Below are 16,653 nucleotides of genomic sequence, written 5' to 3'. Positions count from 1 at the left end.
TAAGATTTTAATTGCATTTGTTCCATTGTAGAAATATCGGCTGATTTAGCCATTTATAAATTATTTTGTAACTCTTTATATCGAGTGGAAAACTGATAAATTTATAAAAGTAAATAAAGTGAACTATAACTTACAGGATCTCCTTTCAGACCTCTCGGTCCAGCGGGTCCAATCAAACCACGACGACCCTGACAATAAGAAAAACAATGAAAAATTATTATTTATTTCTCATTTAAATACAAAGCAAAGAAAAGGGGCAATTTTTACGTGTACACAATGTTGCAAATTTAAAGAGAGAAGAAAATATAGCACAGTGCAATTAAGATTATTTGTTTTGCGATGATTTACTAAAAAAAAAAATATAAATAAAAATAGTATACCATGTGTAGAAAGAGAAATAACTTACTTGTGGTCCACGGTCTCCGGATTTACCAGGTAGTCCACGTTCTCCTTTGTCTCCCTATTAAAATAAGAAAAAGAAAAGAATTAAATATATTTCAAAATTACAGAATATATATTATATTATATTATATTATATATGTTGAGTTTTAGTCGCACTGACATTGATATTAAAAGCCCATTGTTTTTTTTTTTAATTATTAAAACGAATTTCTTTATATACTAAGTCATGGATATGTAAGCGATTTCATAAATGTTAATCAATTTGCATATTCCAATAAAAAACGAACTTTCATTAATTAATTATTAATTTTACATAGTTTCATTTAACTATTACGCTGAGTTCTATTTATGTATATTTTCTACATTGTGCATAATTGTGTAGAATTTAGGATGAAAAATTCCAACAAGCACACACGGCTATCTATCTATCTATCTATCTATCTATCTGTAATGCATATATATATATATATATATATATATATAAGTGACCGTGTCAGTGTGTATGTGCGGAACGGTTTCTATCAAACTCCTCTCTCAGTTTTTGGTCTACAGACTCTACACTTTATACAGAGAGGATTTGAACCCATCAAAAAAATTCGATTTAGTATACATTTATACATTAAAGTAGCTTCACTTTTAATGTTTTCTTATCAATATGTTGATAGCTCAAACAGTAGCAGCTATGGTTGGATCGCTAAATGTTTTGGCTTATAAGAGAATTGGTTCTATAATAAAAAATGCGAAATCTGCATAAATTAAAATATTATATTAAGCATATTTTATGACCGTGTAACACGGACGGCCTCCTAGTGTGTGGGTGTGTTTGTGCATGTGTGTGTGTGTATGTGTGTGTGTGTGTATAACTTTGATACACCTAGGTCAAAACATGGTTATATTCTTGATTATGTCATAATGTGCAAGCGTGATCTTCAGAATATGCGCACTGTAAGAGTTATGCAGTCTGCAGAGTGTGACACTAACCACAAATTTGTTCATGCTAAACTTAAGTTGTGTATCAGAAATAAGGTCAGAGCCAATGGAGTAAAAGTGCCTAAACACATCGATGTTTCCAAATTAAAAGAAAAGGAAGCAGGTGAAACTCTTACGACCTCATTTATTAATATCTCATTCGACGGAACTTGGGAACGATTCAAGTCACAAGTATATTGCAAAGGAACTGAAATTCTTGGCTTTAATAAAATCAAACAGGCATTAGTTTGATGAAAATCATTCTACAATCACCAATTTTTTGGAAGAGAAGAAAAAGGATCACAAAATATGTTTGTGCATCAGCTAAAATAACTGCAAAAAAGTGCATAAAGAGGCAAAATTAAAAATACAACATGAAACATGCCAAATGAAGAACAAGTCGTGGGCCAAAATGTCAGCAGACATCCAGACAGATGTCTGCTACAAAAATTCAAAAGATCTGTATCACAAAATCAGACAAGCTTTTGGGCCACAGCCTCCGACATTGGTACATGTGAAATCCAAAGACGGTTCTACCCTTTTCAGCAATGCTGAGGGGATCATAGAACGATGGACAGAAAATTTTAAAGGTCATTTTGATAATCCATCTGAAGTAAATGATATAGTTATTGATAGTGTCCCTCAAAAGGAGGTCGTTGATGAGATGATGAATTTTTCATCCTAAATCCCAGCATTGATGAGATCAAAAGCACATTAACAGAGATTAATAAGGGAAAAGCACCAGGATTTGATGGGATACCTGTTGAAGTATTGCTATTTGGAGGTGATAACATTATCAACGCAGTCCATGCACTCATCCTTGCTGTTTGGCATGGCAATGCTATCTTTTAAGATTGGATTGATGCAATATTTATCCCAATCTATAAAAGAAAGGGATCAAAATCTGAGTGTGGTGATTATAGAGGCATTAACTTGCTTGAAGCAGTGAGAAAGGTTTTAGCAACGATGTCGTTAAATGGTTTGTTGAAATGGATTTGTCCCTCTATCATCCCAGAGAATCAATGTGGTTTTAGATTTTGCCACGGCTCAATGGACATGATATTCTCTGCGCAACAGATAATGGAAAAATGTATGGAGCAGCGAGTGCTTTTGTATTAAGTTTTTGTTGATCTGACAAAAGCTTTTGATACTAGCAATCGCAATGCATTCTGGAAGATTCTTAGGAAAGTAAGCTATCCTACTAGTTTTTGTGGAGTTGCCATAATATGAAAGCCCGAGTGAAATTTAATGGATCTGTGTCTGATCCAATTTCAGTTGAAAACGGTGTAAAACAACGTGATATACTTGCTCCTCATTATTTTTCATATATTTCGTTGTGATGCTGCTGCATGCTTTTAACAATTTCAATATTGGGGTAAAGCTTCGGTTTCGTACATCAGATAACCTTAGACGTCTCAACGCAAAGTCAAAAACTTTTCAGAACCTTGTTCTTAAACTTTTATATGCAGATGATGCAGATCTTGTTTCACATTCAGAAACAGACACACAGATTATCATGAAAAAGTTATGAGAGGCTTGTAAAGCTTTTGGACTTACCATCAGCCCAATGAAATATATATGACAATGTATTCCCCTCTTATAGGAATGCCATATGTTGAACCAACATCTTGGTTGATTGTAAGAAGTTTAATGCACAGACAATTTTGTATATCTGGGTAGTACGCTGAGTAAGGACTCTTAAGTACGCTTAATGCTGAGTTAAATCACAGAATAGCCAAAACCAGTTCTCTTTTAGCAAATTGGAGAAACGTGTGTGGTCAGATCGGGGAATCCCATCGAAAACAAAGCTGTGTTTATGAAGCATGCGTTATCACTGGTCTGACACGACATTCAAGGATTCACAATATTATCATGCGACCACCTTTACAAGAAGGAAAGTTTTTATGTCACATATGTGTACTTTCATGTTGGACTAAAGCTGGATTAAAAAGTCATCTACGTGCAGACAGCCGCACAACACTTAACTGAAGAGATGGCAAACTTCTGTCAAGAAGTAGTAATCATCATATATATATATATATATATATATATATATATATATATATATATATATATATATATATATAGAGAGAGAGAGAGAGAGAGAGAGAGAGAGAGAGAGAGAGAGAGTAAACACTGTGTGTGAGTGTGTTTGAGTTCGCTCTTTATTGACTCCAAAACGGCTGAGCAATTTTTTTTTTGAAATTTCACACAAATATATTTTATGTCTAGAAGGGCTTTAGGCAGGTTTTCTATCAAAATATATTCAGTATGTAATGTATCAAAAATCGATAACCCAAAAATTCTATTAAAAAAGAATAGTCCAATTTTGACCCGAATTAACACTTTATACAGCTTAACATTACAAGTGCATTTGAGAAATGTAATCACTGCACAAACAGAAGTATAAAATCAATAGAGGGTTTTGGTAAGACACGGATGCCTTCGAAATGAATATTTCCATTTAGACCACAATTGAACCACGGTTTTGTATTTTAAGCGTTAATTCAAGACATTATAATAAATAATTTCATAAAATAAACAGTAGATTCTATACAATGCAATGTGTACTGCAATGTATTGTAAACTAATTCACTGTGGAGATGGAAACATGTGAGCTTCCCCCTGATGCACTGCGGTTGGTTCACAGGTAATCAGTCGATTTGATTGACGAATGGGCAATTTCATTGATTTCGATGTTAAAAATGTATTGAAAATGTAGAACATTCATTAATCCTCATTCGATTACGGGCAAAGTCGAGTTTCCCTGTCGAGTTATATATATATGTGCATAACTTCCTGCTTTTTAGAATACTTTACTGGCTGGTTGAAAATATAACAAGCCCGCGTTCATGGCTTCTTTAGATTTTAATTCACTTTCATTAAGTGTAAATTTCTGATGGCCGAGGGGAAAAGCTCTAGTCTTCAAAACCAAGGTGGATTTCGTTGCGTGGGTTCAAGTTCCCCGACTAGCAGTAATTATCACTTCCTGCGTTGACGATTGCATAGACATGAAACATTTGTGCTTGTAGGTGTACAACATTATGAATATTTATCGAAAATAAATAAATAAATAAATATATATATATATATATATATATATATTCTGTTTTTTTTTCTATCTTCTTTTATATACTAAAATGACCATTTCCTCCTCTATCTACATTTTCCAATAGAAACAAAACCGAAGACTTCCCAAATAAATCTTTTATATTCATTACTTATAGGACTTCCTTAAGCAGAGATGTGCAGAGGGAGTGGTATCTGCTTCGTTTACTCCTGTTTGAAAAGTACTCTTTTCAGAGGAATGCATTATAGGTCTGTGCCCCATCGAGACAGTTTTTTTGATTAGAGCACTTTTTTTTTACAAAGGCATCTCCACTTATCAAGGCCAAGAGGCCACTCGAGGATAAGGGTTAAAGAGTGTACAGTAAACATTTGGGCAATAAAGTAATCGTTAGTAATGGCAATTCAGTAAATTTGTAAACTTATATTGAACGGCACACCAAAAACTTGTTTACGTTAGACTTGAAGACAACCGTATTGTAGTCAGCTGGAAAGCAGGAAAACGAAAGACGATTCCATAGGCATGCAGTTCTAAGAAAGAAGCTTTGTTTATGGAATCTATGTTTAAAGAGTGTAGGAAATTATTGATAGTGTTTTCTGCTAGACGAGTGTTTCTTGTGAAAGCTTGGAGCGGAGGGGACCATAGATTGGAGCTCAGTCGGGCACTTGCCATGAATATAACGATAAAGCAGAGACAAACTAGCATCATCTCTTCTGTGAGAAAGAGGTTGCAGAGAAGAAAAAAGGAATCCCCTATGAGGCTACAAACTCTATCAAAGCAGGATAAGTCCTTTCTAGCAGCTCCTGCCCAGATGTGGCAACAGTACTCCATCCTTGGACGTACCTGGCTCTTATATAGATAGAGAACTGCATCAGCAGTGAGATATCTACTGGATCGATAGAAAGATCCCACCATTTTTCCAGCAGCCTTGGAAACAGATTTAATGTATGTGTTCCATTTAAGACCAGGAGTAAAGGTCAAGCCCAGAAGCTTGTCAAAACATGAGGCCTCCCCAAGACGAGAGCCATTCATTTCAATTGAGGACAGATAGGAATCAGAGCGTTGGTGATGTAAAGATAAAAGCTTGGTTTTAGATGCATTAAAAGTAACAAGCCACCCCTTTCCCCATTGTACCACTTGCTCAAGATCAGAGGAGAGAGAATCGGGGAGAACTTGGTCGTTGACGGTCTTAGATGTGCTACCATAGATAGTAGTATCATCAGTATAAATACCTATGAATGATATAAGGATGTGATTTGGAAGATCATTAATATAGATAAGGAAGAGAGTTGGGCCCAGGATGGACCCCTGAGGGACTCCAGCATTAATACTGTGAGATTCTGATTTCTGCTCATCAACCATTACTCTTATGAATTTGTCAGAGAGAAATTATTTAATAATTGAGAAGACATTTCCACCTATACCTTTATGCCATACTCTATCAAAGGCCTTTGATATGGCAAGAGCAATTGCCCTAGAAAGGTAGCCTCCATCAAGAGATTCGCTAATCCTATGGGATATAACTGTAAGCACATCTGCTGTAGATTTAGCAGAACAGAAACCATATTGCATGTCACTAAGAAGGTTATTTTTGCTGAGATGGTTGATTACTTCTCTATTTAATAGATTCCAGCAACTTACTCAAGACGCACAGGAGACTTATTGGCCTGTATTGAGAGGGAGCTGAGCGATCACCTGAATTCTTAAATACAGGACATACTGATGAGATTTTCCAGGGTGATGAGAAGCAATTCTCCTTAAAACAACGTTTAAATAGTTTTGTAAGTATGGGCGCTAGTTCTTGTTGAAGTTTTTGGAGTACTATAATTGGAATACCGTCAGGGCCGGTTGCTTTACTGGAATCAAGGTTTTTGATTAGTTTGGCAACATCATGTAAAGATATTTGTATATCACATAACGCGTTTTCTGATACAGGAGCAAATATTGCCGGTTGGCAGCCTTGGTCACAAAGGGTGGAATTCGATGCAAAGTTCTTGGCAAAGAGTTTGACTTTGTCAGATGCATACAAGATTACCTCAAGTCCATTGATGATAGTTGGGATAGAGCACACGCTTCTGTCCAGGATTCTGTTTGCTATTTGCCAAAACTGGTGGGAACCAAGCCGCTGCTCAGCTACTTTGAACTTAACGGACTGAACATACAGCTCTCTTGCGTTCTTTATTACTTTTTACAATAGTTGCTGGCAGTCCTGAAAGCGGTTTTAGTCTCGGTACATCTGTTATGCTCTGAAAAAGTTCTCTGCGCATCACTGATGTGTGATGCATGAAACTCTGCATACATTACAAACATTCATGTGAAAAAATTACTATTTTTATTTCAAACACAATGACAATATGTAATCCCACAAACGGTTTCACTGTTTACCCATTAAGTCATCTACGTTTCCTCACTTCACCGTCAGACTTCCTAAAACAGTATAATTATTTTTACCCTAACCGCTTATTATTTCGTTTCCTTCCCGTATACTTTATTAGATTTTGCTTTAAAAAGTAAGTGTTCTTCAGATTCATTTAAATTCTATGTTTTTTCACGTTTGTATCTGAAGAATAAGAGATTATCAGAATGCTCGATTTTCGAGAATGAACAATAGCGATCAACAATACTTTTAGTCATTCTTCAGAATACTAGAATGCATTTAAGCACACTTCGGACTATATTCAACATGGCGTCTTATAATAACTGAAACGTGTGAATATTTTTGAAAGATTTTTAAACAAATAAAACGGCCATTGTTCATTGTCTACTTCAGATTTCTTATTTACTAAAACAAAAGCCCCTACATTGAATAATAATAAAGTCATTATAACTCGTGGAAATATTTACTCTCTTTTACGTAAGCACCCAAATGAATTGATCTTTAGTATTACAGTAAACACAATTATCACAATCTATAAATTTCTTTAAACTATTACAAAAATATTCTTCTAAAATAGAGTCATTGCAATATAATGTTGTAAAATGATTGTTCCTTTTGTTTAAACTATTTCAAAACAATTATATTATCTACTCCTAAAAATAATAAAAAGAAGCATTACTGCAATTACTGTCATTCATATATTTCCGATAAAAAAGAAACAATTTAAAAATTCATTCTATACGTGGACGATCACTTTCCTATAAGAATTTTACAGGTATTAAGTTCTCCATTACAGGACTAGTTACAGAAGATCGACATGTACAACAAAATGGTTTCTGAATTTAGCAATGCACTTAATCAAAAACCAATCTTCAGGACTGTTGTTTTGGAGGTGGACATTTTTTTCCTGTTTGAAGTCGGAATGGTTGTATTAAATTTACAATAAATATTCAGAATTTGTAGAGCCGAAAACTGAATACTTTAATCTCTGAAACTAAGACATTCTCACCTCACAGAAATCATTACTATGGCTCCTAAATTGATAATGACGTATAGATTATCAGTTATACAATAATAGTCAATCATTAAATCATGTGAGAGGTGACGGTGGTCAAGTTGTTAACGTGACGGATTAACGATCGGGATGTTCTAAGTTCGAATCCAATTCATTCCACAAAAATCACTTTTCCTTAGGATATTGGCAACCTTCTCGTGGTCCCTCCTCGTAAGTACCTGATATCTTTCTAGAAAGAATTCTGACTAGAAAAATATCGGAGAAACCAATGCTAACAATGGAATCTTTTGGATTTATACGATATGATTTTAAGAGAATAACAAATATTCAAATAAAATAGTCTTCACCTATGGCTAATGACTAAACATGTTGACATTTTAATTCATTCGATTTCTGAGCAAAATTCATTTCGTGTTTCACCATGAGACTTTTTAAGAAGAATATTAGATTACATTTCTTTTGCAATAATTGTATTATTAATTCTGGAGAATTACTTACCAAAGGTCCACGAGGTCCCTTGGCACCAGCTGGACCAGTCTTTCCGTCTTTACCCTAAAAGAGAAAGAAAATAAACGTGAAAAAGATTGTGTAAATAAAGCTGTTATGAAACAATATTTTAAAGATTAGATTCCGCAAAATATTCTTGAAAATTCATGCTTTATGACAATCAACTTCATTGCTGCATTATTCAAAATGAAAAACAAAACAAAAACGTGTTTTTGTTAGGTTGTATGAGGTTATTTGATTATATGGAGGGAAGTGCTGTGGCTTTGACACTGCAAACACTCTACGACACTGGCCTATTTTAGAAAATAAATCCTAGTTTACCAATGCCATCCCTGTCCATATTCATATATATTAATAAAAATTAATAATAAAACTTTTAACTCATCACCAAAATCATTAATTTTTAAACCTATGATCAGTACTATTTATTTCTTTTAACTCATCATCAATAATAAAACAGGGAATGATGGGAATGTTTTGTTGGAGGAGTCAACACTTATTTCGTGAACATGCTTTTTTTCGTGGTTCAGATCGCTTTTTTACAAAAACTTTTTGATTCTTCAAATTTACTATAGAAAAATATCTAGGTTGTTTTCAGGACAGTCTAGTGTTTTCACTTTACTTTCGGACACAACATTTTCCGTGATCTACCAACGGTAACATAAAGAACTGTCATGTCAGAGTCCGGACATATGTATTAATATTTTAATTTTCTCCATTTCTACTGAGTACTTTTAACATTTTTAACACCAATGTTAAAAAGAAGTCGATGCTTAACCTATGTACCAGTGTTAATGAAAATCACCCAACTAAAGTGTTTTATTTTTATCATTGGAATCCTTTTGAGGTAAGTAAAGTATTTATTTATTTGCGAACTATTATCCTCATAGTTATTGTTTCACAACTTTTCGGACAAGTATTCCTCTGATCTTTGTCAGGTGGTAAACTGCGACGGGATAGAAATGCTGAGTCTCTTAACTGTATCTTCAGTAATTATTAGCCAGTTTTGGTAGGATTGAAACCATTATCTTCAGATAATGCTCACCTGGAAGCATAGAGATTCAATATCTCTACCCATTAATTTGGAGCCCGTGGCACAGTGGATAGAGACGTTAAATCTCTATGGTTTCAGGTGAGCATTGTATGAAGATAGCGATTTCAATCCTACCCAAAACCGGCCAGAGGATTAGTTGGCCAAAATCACGACAACAACTATGGAAGGCAGTAATTACTGAAGATACAGTTAAGAAGCTCAGCATTCCTATCCCGTCGCAATTTATCACTTGATGAAGGCCGGAGGAATAGTTGGTCGAAACCATGTGAAACGACAACTAGAAGATAAGGATAAAAGTCTGCAAATAAATAAATATAATGTTTTACATTGACATAAAGTTGTGTATTCATTGAATGGTGTAGAGGGTGATTTTGTATGCTGTTTATTTTATAACTGTTTGTGTTAAATATTGGAACCCTAGGCCAGTAAGTAAGGAGTTGCAAATTTTTAAAGCACATTAGAAATTAAATGAATAAAAAATAAAATAAAACAAAATAACGACGAATTTAAAACAAGTTTTTTAGTAAATTCTTTTTTTTAACCTTTTAAAGCTAAAAAGGATTAATTTTAAAAAATTTACAATTTTTTCAATGAAAATTCAACACACAACATATTGGGGTTTTTTTTCTGAATAAGTTTTTGTATAAATTATAAAGGAACAGATATCAGTTCACTTGCACATTTTTTTTTATTTAAAAAAATCTATAATAAAAAAACTTATAGTCTCTTCTCAACATGACTTATTTTTTTAAATTATAAAAGAAAATAGCCAATTTGAAACCATAAACAGATAATAATGTTTTTTTTTTGTTTTGCTTTGAAATTTTTGGAGAGGATATGGTTTTACTGATTTTTAACTGATAAAGAGCTACTATAAAGGGAGGCAATCCGTTTCTCATTAATAAATATTTGCGAGGATGATGGTTTTTCTTAATTCGTCCTCGGCTGAATGCAACGTAATGTTAAAATATTTATGCATCAAAAAACATTAAATAAACTGCATTTTATTCTCTTATGATAATATATGAAAGAATACTTACAGGTGCACCAGGAAGACCTCGGTCACCAGGGAAACCAGGTGCTCCAGATGGACCAATAGGTCCATCAGCTCCAGAAGGTCCAACGGGACCCTAAAATAAAAAAAATATATATATTCAATGAAAATACAAAGATAAAAGAAAGACAATGTAAAAATATTGTATAAAATCGAGGTAAAAAACAATGCTTTTCTACAAAATTAAACTATAAAATCAAATATAACATGAATTATTTTTGTCTTTTTTAAAATATAAAATTTTTACTTTTGTAAATTTTCCAGATAAAGGTTTTGAATAGCTTTCACTTGAGAAATAGTTCATATTTAAAGATTAGAAATATTTCTGATGAAAAAAAAAATTTATAAATATGTCGAAAAATAATGTGTCGTTTGTTAATACTTACAGGTTCGCCAGGTGTGCCAGCATCGCCAGGTAAACCGGTATCTCCTGGTGGGCCCTAAAATATACAAAGCAAAATTCATTTAAAGAAAACCTGAACAAAGGTTTAGCATTCAAACTAACGTACATAATAAATGTTCTTTGCAAATATGAAGTCATACATCTTTATAGGAAATTAAAGCAAAACTGTTTATATCACAAGATAATGTGTAAGTAGTTACTATTTAATGTGTAAGTGCCTACCATTTACTGTGTAATTGGCTACCATTTATTTTTATTTTATTTTATTATTTTTATTCTATTTTCAACCCAAACAAGGTACAGTGCCACTTTGATGTAGGGGGCTACTATCGGCGACAGTAGTTGCAGGGATGCTATGTAGGGGGACGAGCGGGAAGATGTTTATTCACATTACACTTGAACTTCTGCATGTCAGTACAGTTGGGAAAGCAGAATCCTGGAATGGAGTTCCAAAATCTAGCAGTTTTGGGGAAGAAACTATTGAAGGAGAAGGATTTCTTACATCTAAGAATCTCTACTGTGTAGGGGTGGGATTTTGCTGCTTATCAGGTTTGTTGGAAGTATTTACGTCGAGGGGGTACACGTGCTTGTAGTTTGTCGGACCATTCACCATTAAGATACTTCTAGAACAGGCAGAGGGATGCAACATTTCGTCGATGGGAGGTTGAAGCTTATATGACAGTTCAGGACCTATCAGTTGGCGACTCTCCTTTAAATCCTGTCCAGGTGTGAGAGATTAGTAGCAGATGCACCAGCCCAAATGTGACAACAATACTCTATTCATGGGCGAATGGTGGCCTTATAGAGGTATGTGTAAGTTGCTACCGTTTAATGTGTAAGTGACTACCAGTGGATTGTATGCTATATATTTGAATCCTACACCAGTAACTAGCGAATAGGTTTACTAGTATGAGTTTCGGCGAGGGTTATATTAGTACATGTCAGATTAACCTGGTAAACCGAAATATAAGCTGCAGATGGCGTGATTGAGGTGTAGGGGGAAGGGCTGAAAAACTAGTTCTCTAGACAAAATGTGCTACACTCAAGTTAAAAGTGCTACACTCAAGTTAATTTGTCTTTAGTCAATGTAAGGGAAACCCTTCTATACTAAGGCAATTTTTATTTTTGCAACTGCCAGAGGACCCCTATTTTGGAGTGTCGGTTTTTCTTCCACATTAAAAACGACCTTGTGTCATATTTTGCTCGGGGGGGGGCAAATAAATAAAAAAAAAATGGTAAAAATGCAGCGGAATGAGATGATAAAAAAGTATTCGAGGAAGAACAGAGTTTCTAGTTAATTTCTCGTTCAGATACAAACAAGAAACATCTGGCAATGAGAAGAGAATGAAAGCAACATTAATTTATTTTTAGTGATACGATTTTAGCAAACCCGAAATATTATTATTTTTGTATCAATGTTTTGGATTCAATAAGCATTAGTATCTCTCTATCAATAGGATTTCAGCACTATTTTTGTTTTTAATTGAAGAAAACAATTAGTATTAATTGATTTCTGATATGGCATGCTAGGTTTCAAGATGTGGGGTTTGTTTTACTAGAAAGATTTTAGGTTGCAAGAAAATATCAACCCCTTTCATGTAGCAAGATATTATGTCACAAAAATTATTAATTCGTTTATTGCAGTAGAATTTGAGAATAACTGAAGCATTCTTTAGTTTCTTGCAATAGGATTTTAAATAGACGCATAAATTTTCTTGCAGAAGGAATTTGGAGATAATGAAGGGTTCTAGCATCCTAAAATTCTATCATATTTCACAAAATAGACATTTTATTATTTTTTTTTTTGTGGTTTAATTTTACGATGCAAGAAGCGTTTACATATCTTTAAATGGGATACAAGAAATAGTAATCCATAAAAGCTGTATTTTTTATCATTACAATTCTGTGTTTTAGTTTATTTTTGTACAATTCTAGGATGAATGAAATTTAGATTATTGCATTGCATGATATATGAAGAAATACACAACATCTATGGCTAGATAAATATTTCTTCCATTTGAATTTCTTTTCATAAAAAAGAAAAGAAACAAACTTATAAGTACCAACGCTTAATATTTAGTATGACATAATATTAAGTTAGATCAGAACGATTGAATTAATCCAATGTTTTTAACATAAAACATATGAAAATACAAATGCATTAAGATCTTTTTTAATTGTTATAAAAAAAAATACAGTTTGAAATTGCTTGAATACTTACTATATTACCAGGAGGTCCGATTTCTCCGGGTGGACCAGCATCACCAGGTTGACCCTAAAAGAAAAAATTGGAATAAACACATGAACATAAAAAGAAAATTTAAACAATCAAATTTACATCAGAAAAATTTTTTTTTTTTTACATAGGCATCACCACTTATCAAGGCCAAGAGGCCAATCGAGGATAAGGGTTAAAGAGTGTACAGTAGAAATTGGACAATATAGTAACCGTTAGTAAGGGAGATTCGGTAAATTTGTTAACTTATATGGAACAGCTCATCAAAAACTTGTTTACGTTAGACTTGAAGACAACCATATTGTAGTCAGCTGGAAAGCAGGAAAACGAAAGGCAATTCCATGGGCATGTAGTTCTAAGAAAGAAGCTTTGCTCATGGAATCTACGTTTAGGTTTAGGCACAGATAAAGAGTAGGGGAAATTAGTGATAGTGTTTTCTGCTAGACGGGTGTTTCTTGTGAAAGTTTGGCGAGGGGGGACCATAGAATGGAGCTCAGCCGAGCACTTGCCATGAAAATAACGATACATCAGAGACAAACTAGCATCATCTCTTCTGTGAGAAAGAGGTTGCAGGGAAGAGAAAAGGATATCCCCCACAAGGCTACAAAGTCTATTTTGAACTCTATCAAGGCAGGATAAGTCCTTTCTAGCAGCTCCTACCCAGATGTGGCAACAGTACTCCATCCTTGGACGTACTTGGATCTTATATAGATAGAGAATTGCATCAGCAGTGAGATATCTACCGGATCGATAGAAAGATCCCACCATTTTTCCAGTGGCCTTGGAAACGGATTTAATGTATGTGTTCCATTTAAGATCAGGAGTAAAGGTCAAGCCCAGAAGCTTGTCAAAACATGAGGTCTCCCCAAGACGAGAGCCATTCATTTCAATTGAGGCCAGGTGGACATCAGAGCGTTGGTGATGTAAAGATAAAAGCTTGGTTTTAAATGCATTAAAAGTAACAAGCCACCTCTTTCCCCATTGTACCACTTGCTCAAGATCAGAGGAGAGAGAATCAGAGAGAACTTGGTCGTTTACGGTCTTAGATGTGCTACCATAGATAGTAGTGTCATCAGCATAAATGTCTACGAATGATGTAAGTATGTGATTTGGAAGATCATTAATGTAGATCAGGAAGAGTGTTGGGCCCAGGACTTCTGCCCATCAACCACTACTCTTACGAACCTATCAGAGAGAAATGATTCAATAATGGAGAAGACATTTCCAGCTATACTGTAGCTGGAGATCTTGTGAAGTAAATCTTTATGCTATACTCTATCAAAGGCCTTAGATATGTCAAGAGCAATTGCCCTAGAAAGGTAGCCTCCATCGAGAGATTCGCTAATCTTATGAGATATAACTGTAAGCACATCTGCTGTAGATTTAGCAGAACGGAAACCATATTGCATGTCACTAAGAAGGTTATTTTTGCTGAGATGGTTGATTACTTCTCTATTTAACACAGATTCCAGCAACTTGCTCATGACACGCAGGAGACTTATTGGCCTGTACTGTGAGGGAGATGAGCGATCACCTGAATTCTTAAATACGGGGCATACTGATGAGATTTTCCAGGGTGATGGGAAGCAATTTTCCTTACGACAACATTAAACAGTTTTGTAAGGATGGGCGCAAGTTCTGGTTGAAGTCTTTTGAGTATTATAATTGGAATACCGTCAGGGCCGGTTGCTTTACTGGAGTCAAGGTTTTTGATTAGCTTGGCAACATCACGTACAGATATTTGTATATCACATAGCATGTTTTCTGATACAGGAAGAAATATTGGAGGTTGGTAGCCTGAGGTAATCTCGTCATCATCAGACAAAGCCAAACTCTTTGCCAAGAACTTATGCAGCTAATTCTAACCTTTGCGACCGAGGCTGCCAACCTCCAATATTTCCTCCTGTATCAGATTGTTTTAACATTGTAGTAAATGTCACCCTATCCGGCACCGGAACAAACCTAAGGGGAACGTTTGTTCATGCCTTTCAAATGCTTTCTCTGCCATGATATTTCTTTCAATAAGTTCATTAAGTAAACAATGAATACGTTATAGTGGCCACAAACATTCAATTTATTTCTAATTTTAATAACCCTAATCCTAACCGTAACCCTCCTCTAAATTATTGGAAGGAGAGTTATTTCTTAAACCAAATTGATTATAATGTTGTATATTGTATAGTCAGCTTGAAAAAGAATTTTGTAAGCTGTAATATTTTCGAAGAATAAAACATTTTAAAAGTCATCCTCTGCTCTGAAATATTAGAAAGAGAATTATTTCTTAAAACAAAGGGATTACAAGGTATCTCATTCTTATTCAAGCTGATTATACAATATGGTTTATAAGGATAATTTGGGTGAGATAGAATCCTATATGAACATTACATACTTGATCATGAGACATAGCAGATATTTAAAAAAACAAGTTGCTGTTATGATTCTATTGAAAATAAGCATAAATATAGAAAATAGGAGCAATAAGATACCTTGTTTATAATAGAGTGATCATGTAATCTAAAGAAAATCCAAGTTAAGAAAATGAAGCTCTGTTAGTCATCAATAAAGTATGGTTAACGTTGAAAGCATTATTTTTTTTTCTTTCATTATTTAAGAATATATATCCTCTCAAGACAAGGGTCAAGAGAACATCTTCAATCCTGGTCTCCAAAACAGTAAATATATAATAGATTTGAGTTTTCTTTTACAAGGGACTCACATTGATCGAGGCCTGGAGGCCACTCGAGGATGTGTTAATGAGTGTACAGTGGTCACTTGGAAAATAGCATAGGGATGATCGTTAGTGGCAGAACTTGAACAGGCTTTGATCATTTAAAGGGGACAGCTCAACAAGAACTTTTTTACATTGGACTTGAACACGACCATGTTGAAGTCAGCTGGAAAGCAGGCCAGCAGAACAGCGTTCCACAGGTGGGCAGTTCTAGGAAAGAAGCTTTGTTTGTGGAATTTGTATTTAGATTTAGGCAGAGACATTATAAATGTTAATGGTTCATAATTCTTTTATATCAGAGACTATTGATCTATAAAAGTGAGGACAATTCTCAACTTATGAATTTTTGATCTACAGACTTGAAATTTGGTATATAAGGTATTCAGACATGTGGAAAACCTTTTAATCAGTTTGTATTTGGAAAAATAGGCTACTAAGGGGTCAAAATAGAAAAATGTTATGTGAGAGTCATCAGATTTTTACCTGTTTGTCAACTGTTTTACGACTAAGCATACGCAAATCGTTCATGTTAAGAATCAGTAGGTTTGAAAACACTTTTTAAAGATCATGGCCTATTGGTTATCGTACTTGACTCACTGTCTTTAGTTTTTGATTTCGATTTCAGCTTGAGTATTTTTCTTTTTTACTTACAAGAGAGTGAATGGTTTAGAAAAAACATAATACACATGTCTCGGTTTCTTTCCGTTTCTTTTTTAATTAATTTTTTTAAAAAAGGAATTTAACGTTACGTTTAATACTGAGCAACGCCAGTTACATCTTCTAGTAAATATATTAATGTACACAACTTGCATAGCAGCTGTGTTAGGAGTATCATGTTATA

At 34.2% G+C, this 16,653-nt stretch overlaps 1 protein-coding gene across 1 annotated transcript in view; it reads right to left on the bottom strand.

Annotated features, from left to right (window-relative positions):
* The window catches only part of LOC145292177 (uncharacterized), a 239,008-nt gene that overhangs the window by 82,077 nt on the left and 140,278 nt on the right, over positions 1-16,653 (bottom strand). Inside the window, exons 32-37 of the mRNA XM_080138449.1 lie at positions 13,070-13,123; positions 10,832-10,885; positions 10,432-10,521; positions 8,329-8,382; positions 407-460; positions 135-188 (exon numbers count right to left, since the gene is read on the bottom strand). Of these exons, the coding sequence (XP_079994575.1) occupies positions 135-188; positions 407-460; positions 8,329-8,382; positions 10,432-10,521; positions 10,832-10,885; positions 13,070-13,123 (360 nt within the window). The remainder of the gene's footprint in view (positions 1-134; positions 189-406; positions 461-8,328; positions 8,383-10,431; positions 10,522-10,831; positions 10,886-13,069; positions 13,124-16,653) is intronic.

The sequence above is a fragment of the Euprymna scolopes genome, chromosome 13 (genome assembly GCF_053919585.1).
Source record: "Euprymna scolopes isolate OS-2025 chromosome 13, ASM5391958v1, whole genome shotgun sequence".
In the NCBI taxonomy this organism is placed as follows: domain Eukaryota; kingdom Metazoa; phylum Mollusca; class Cephalopoda; order Sepiida; family Sepiolidae; genus Euprymna; species Euprymna scolopes.
Note: the sequence above shows the minus strand (reverse complement) of the source record. Positions and strands in the feature narration are given on the sequence as shown.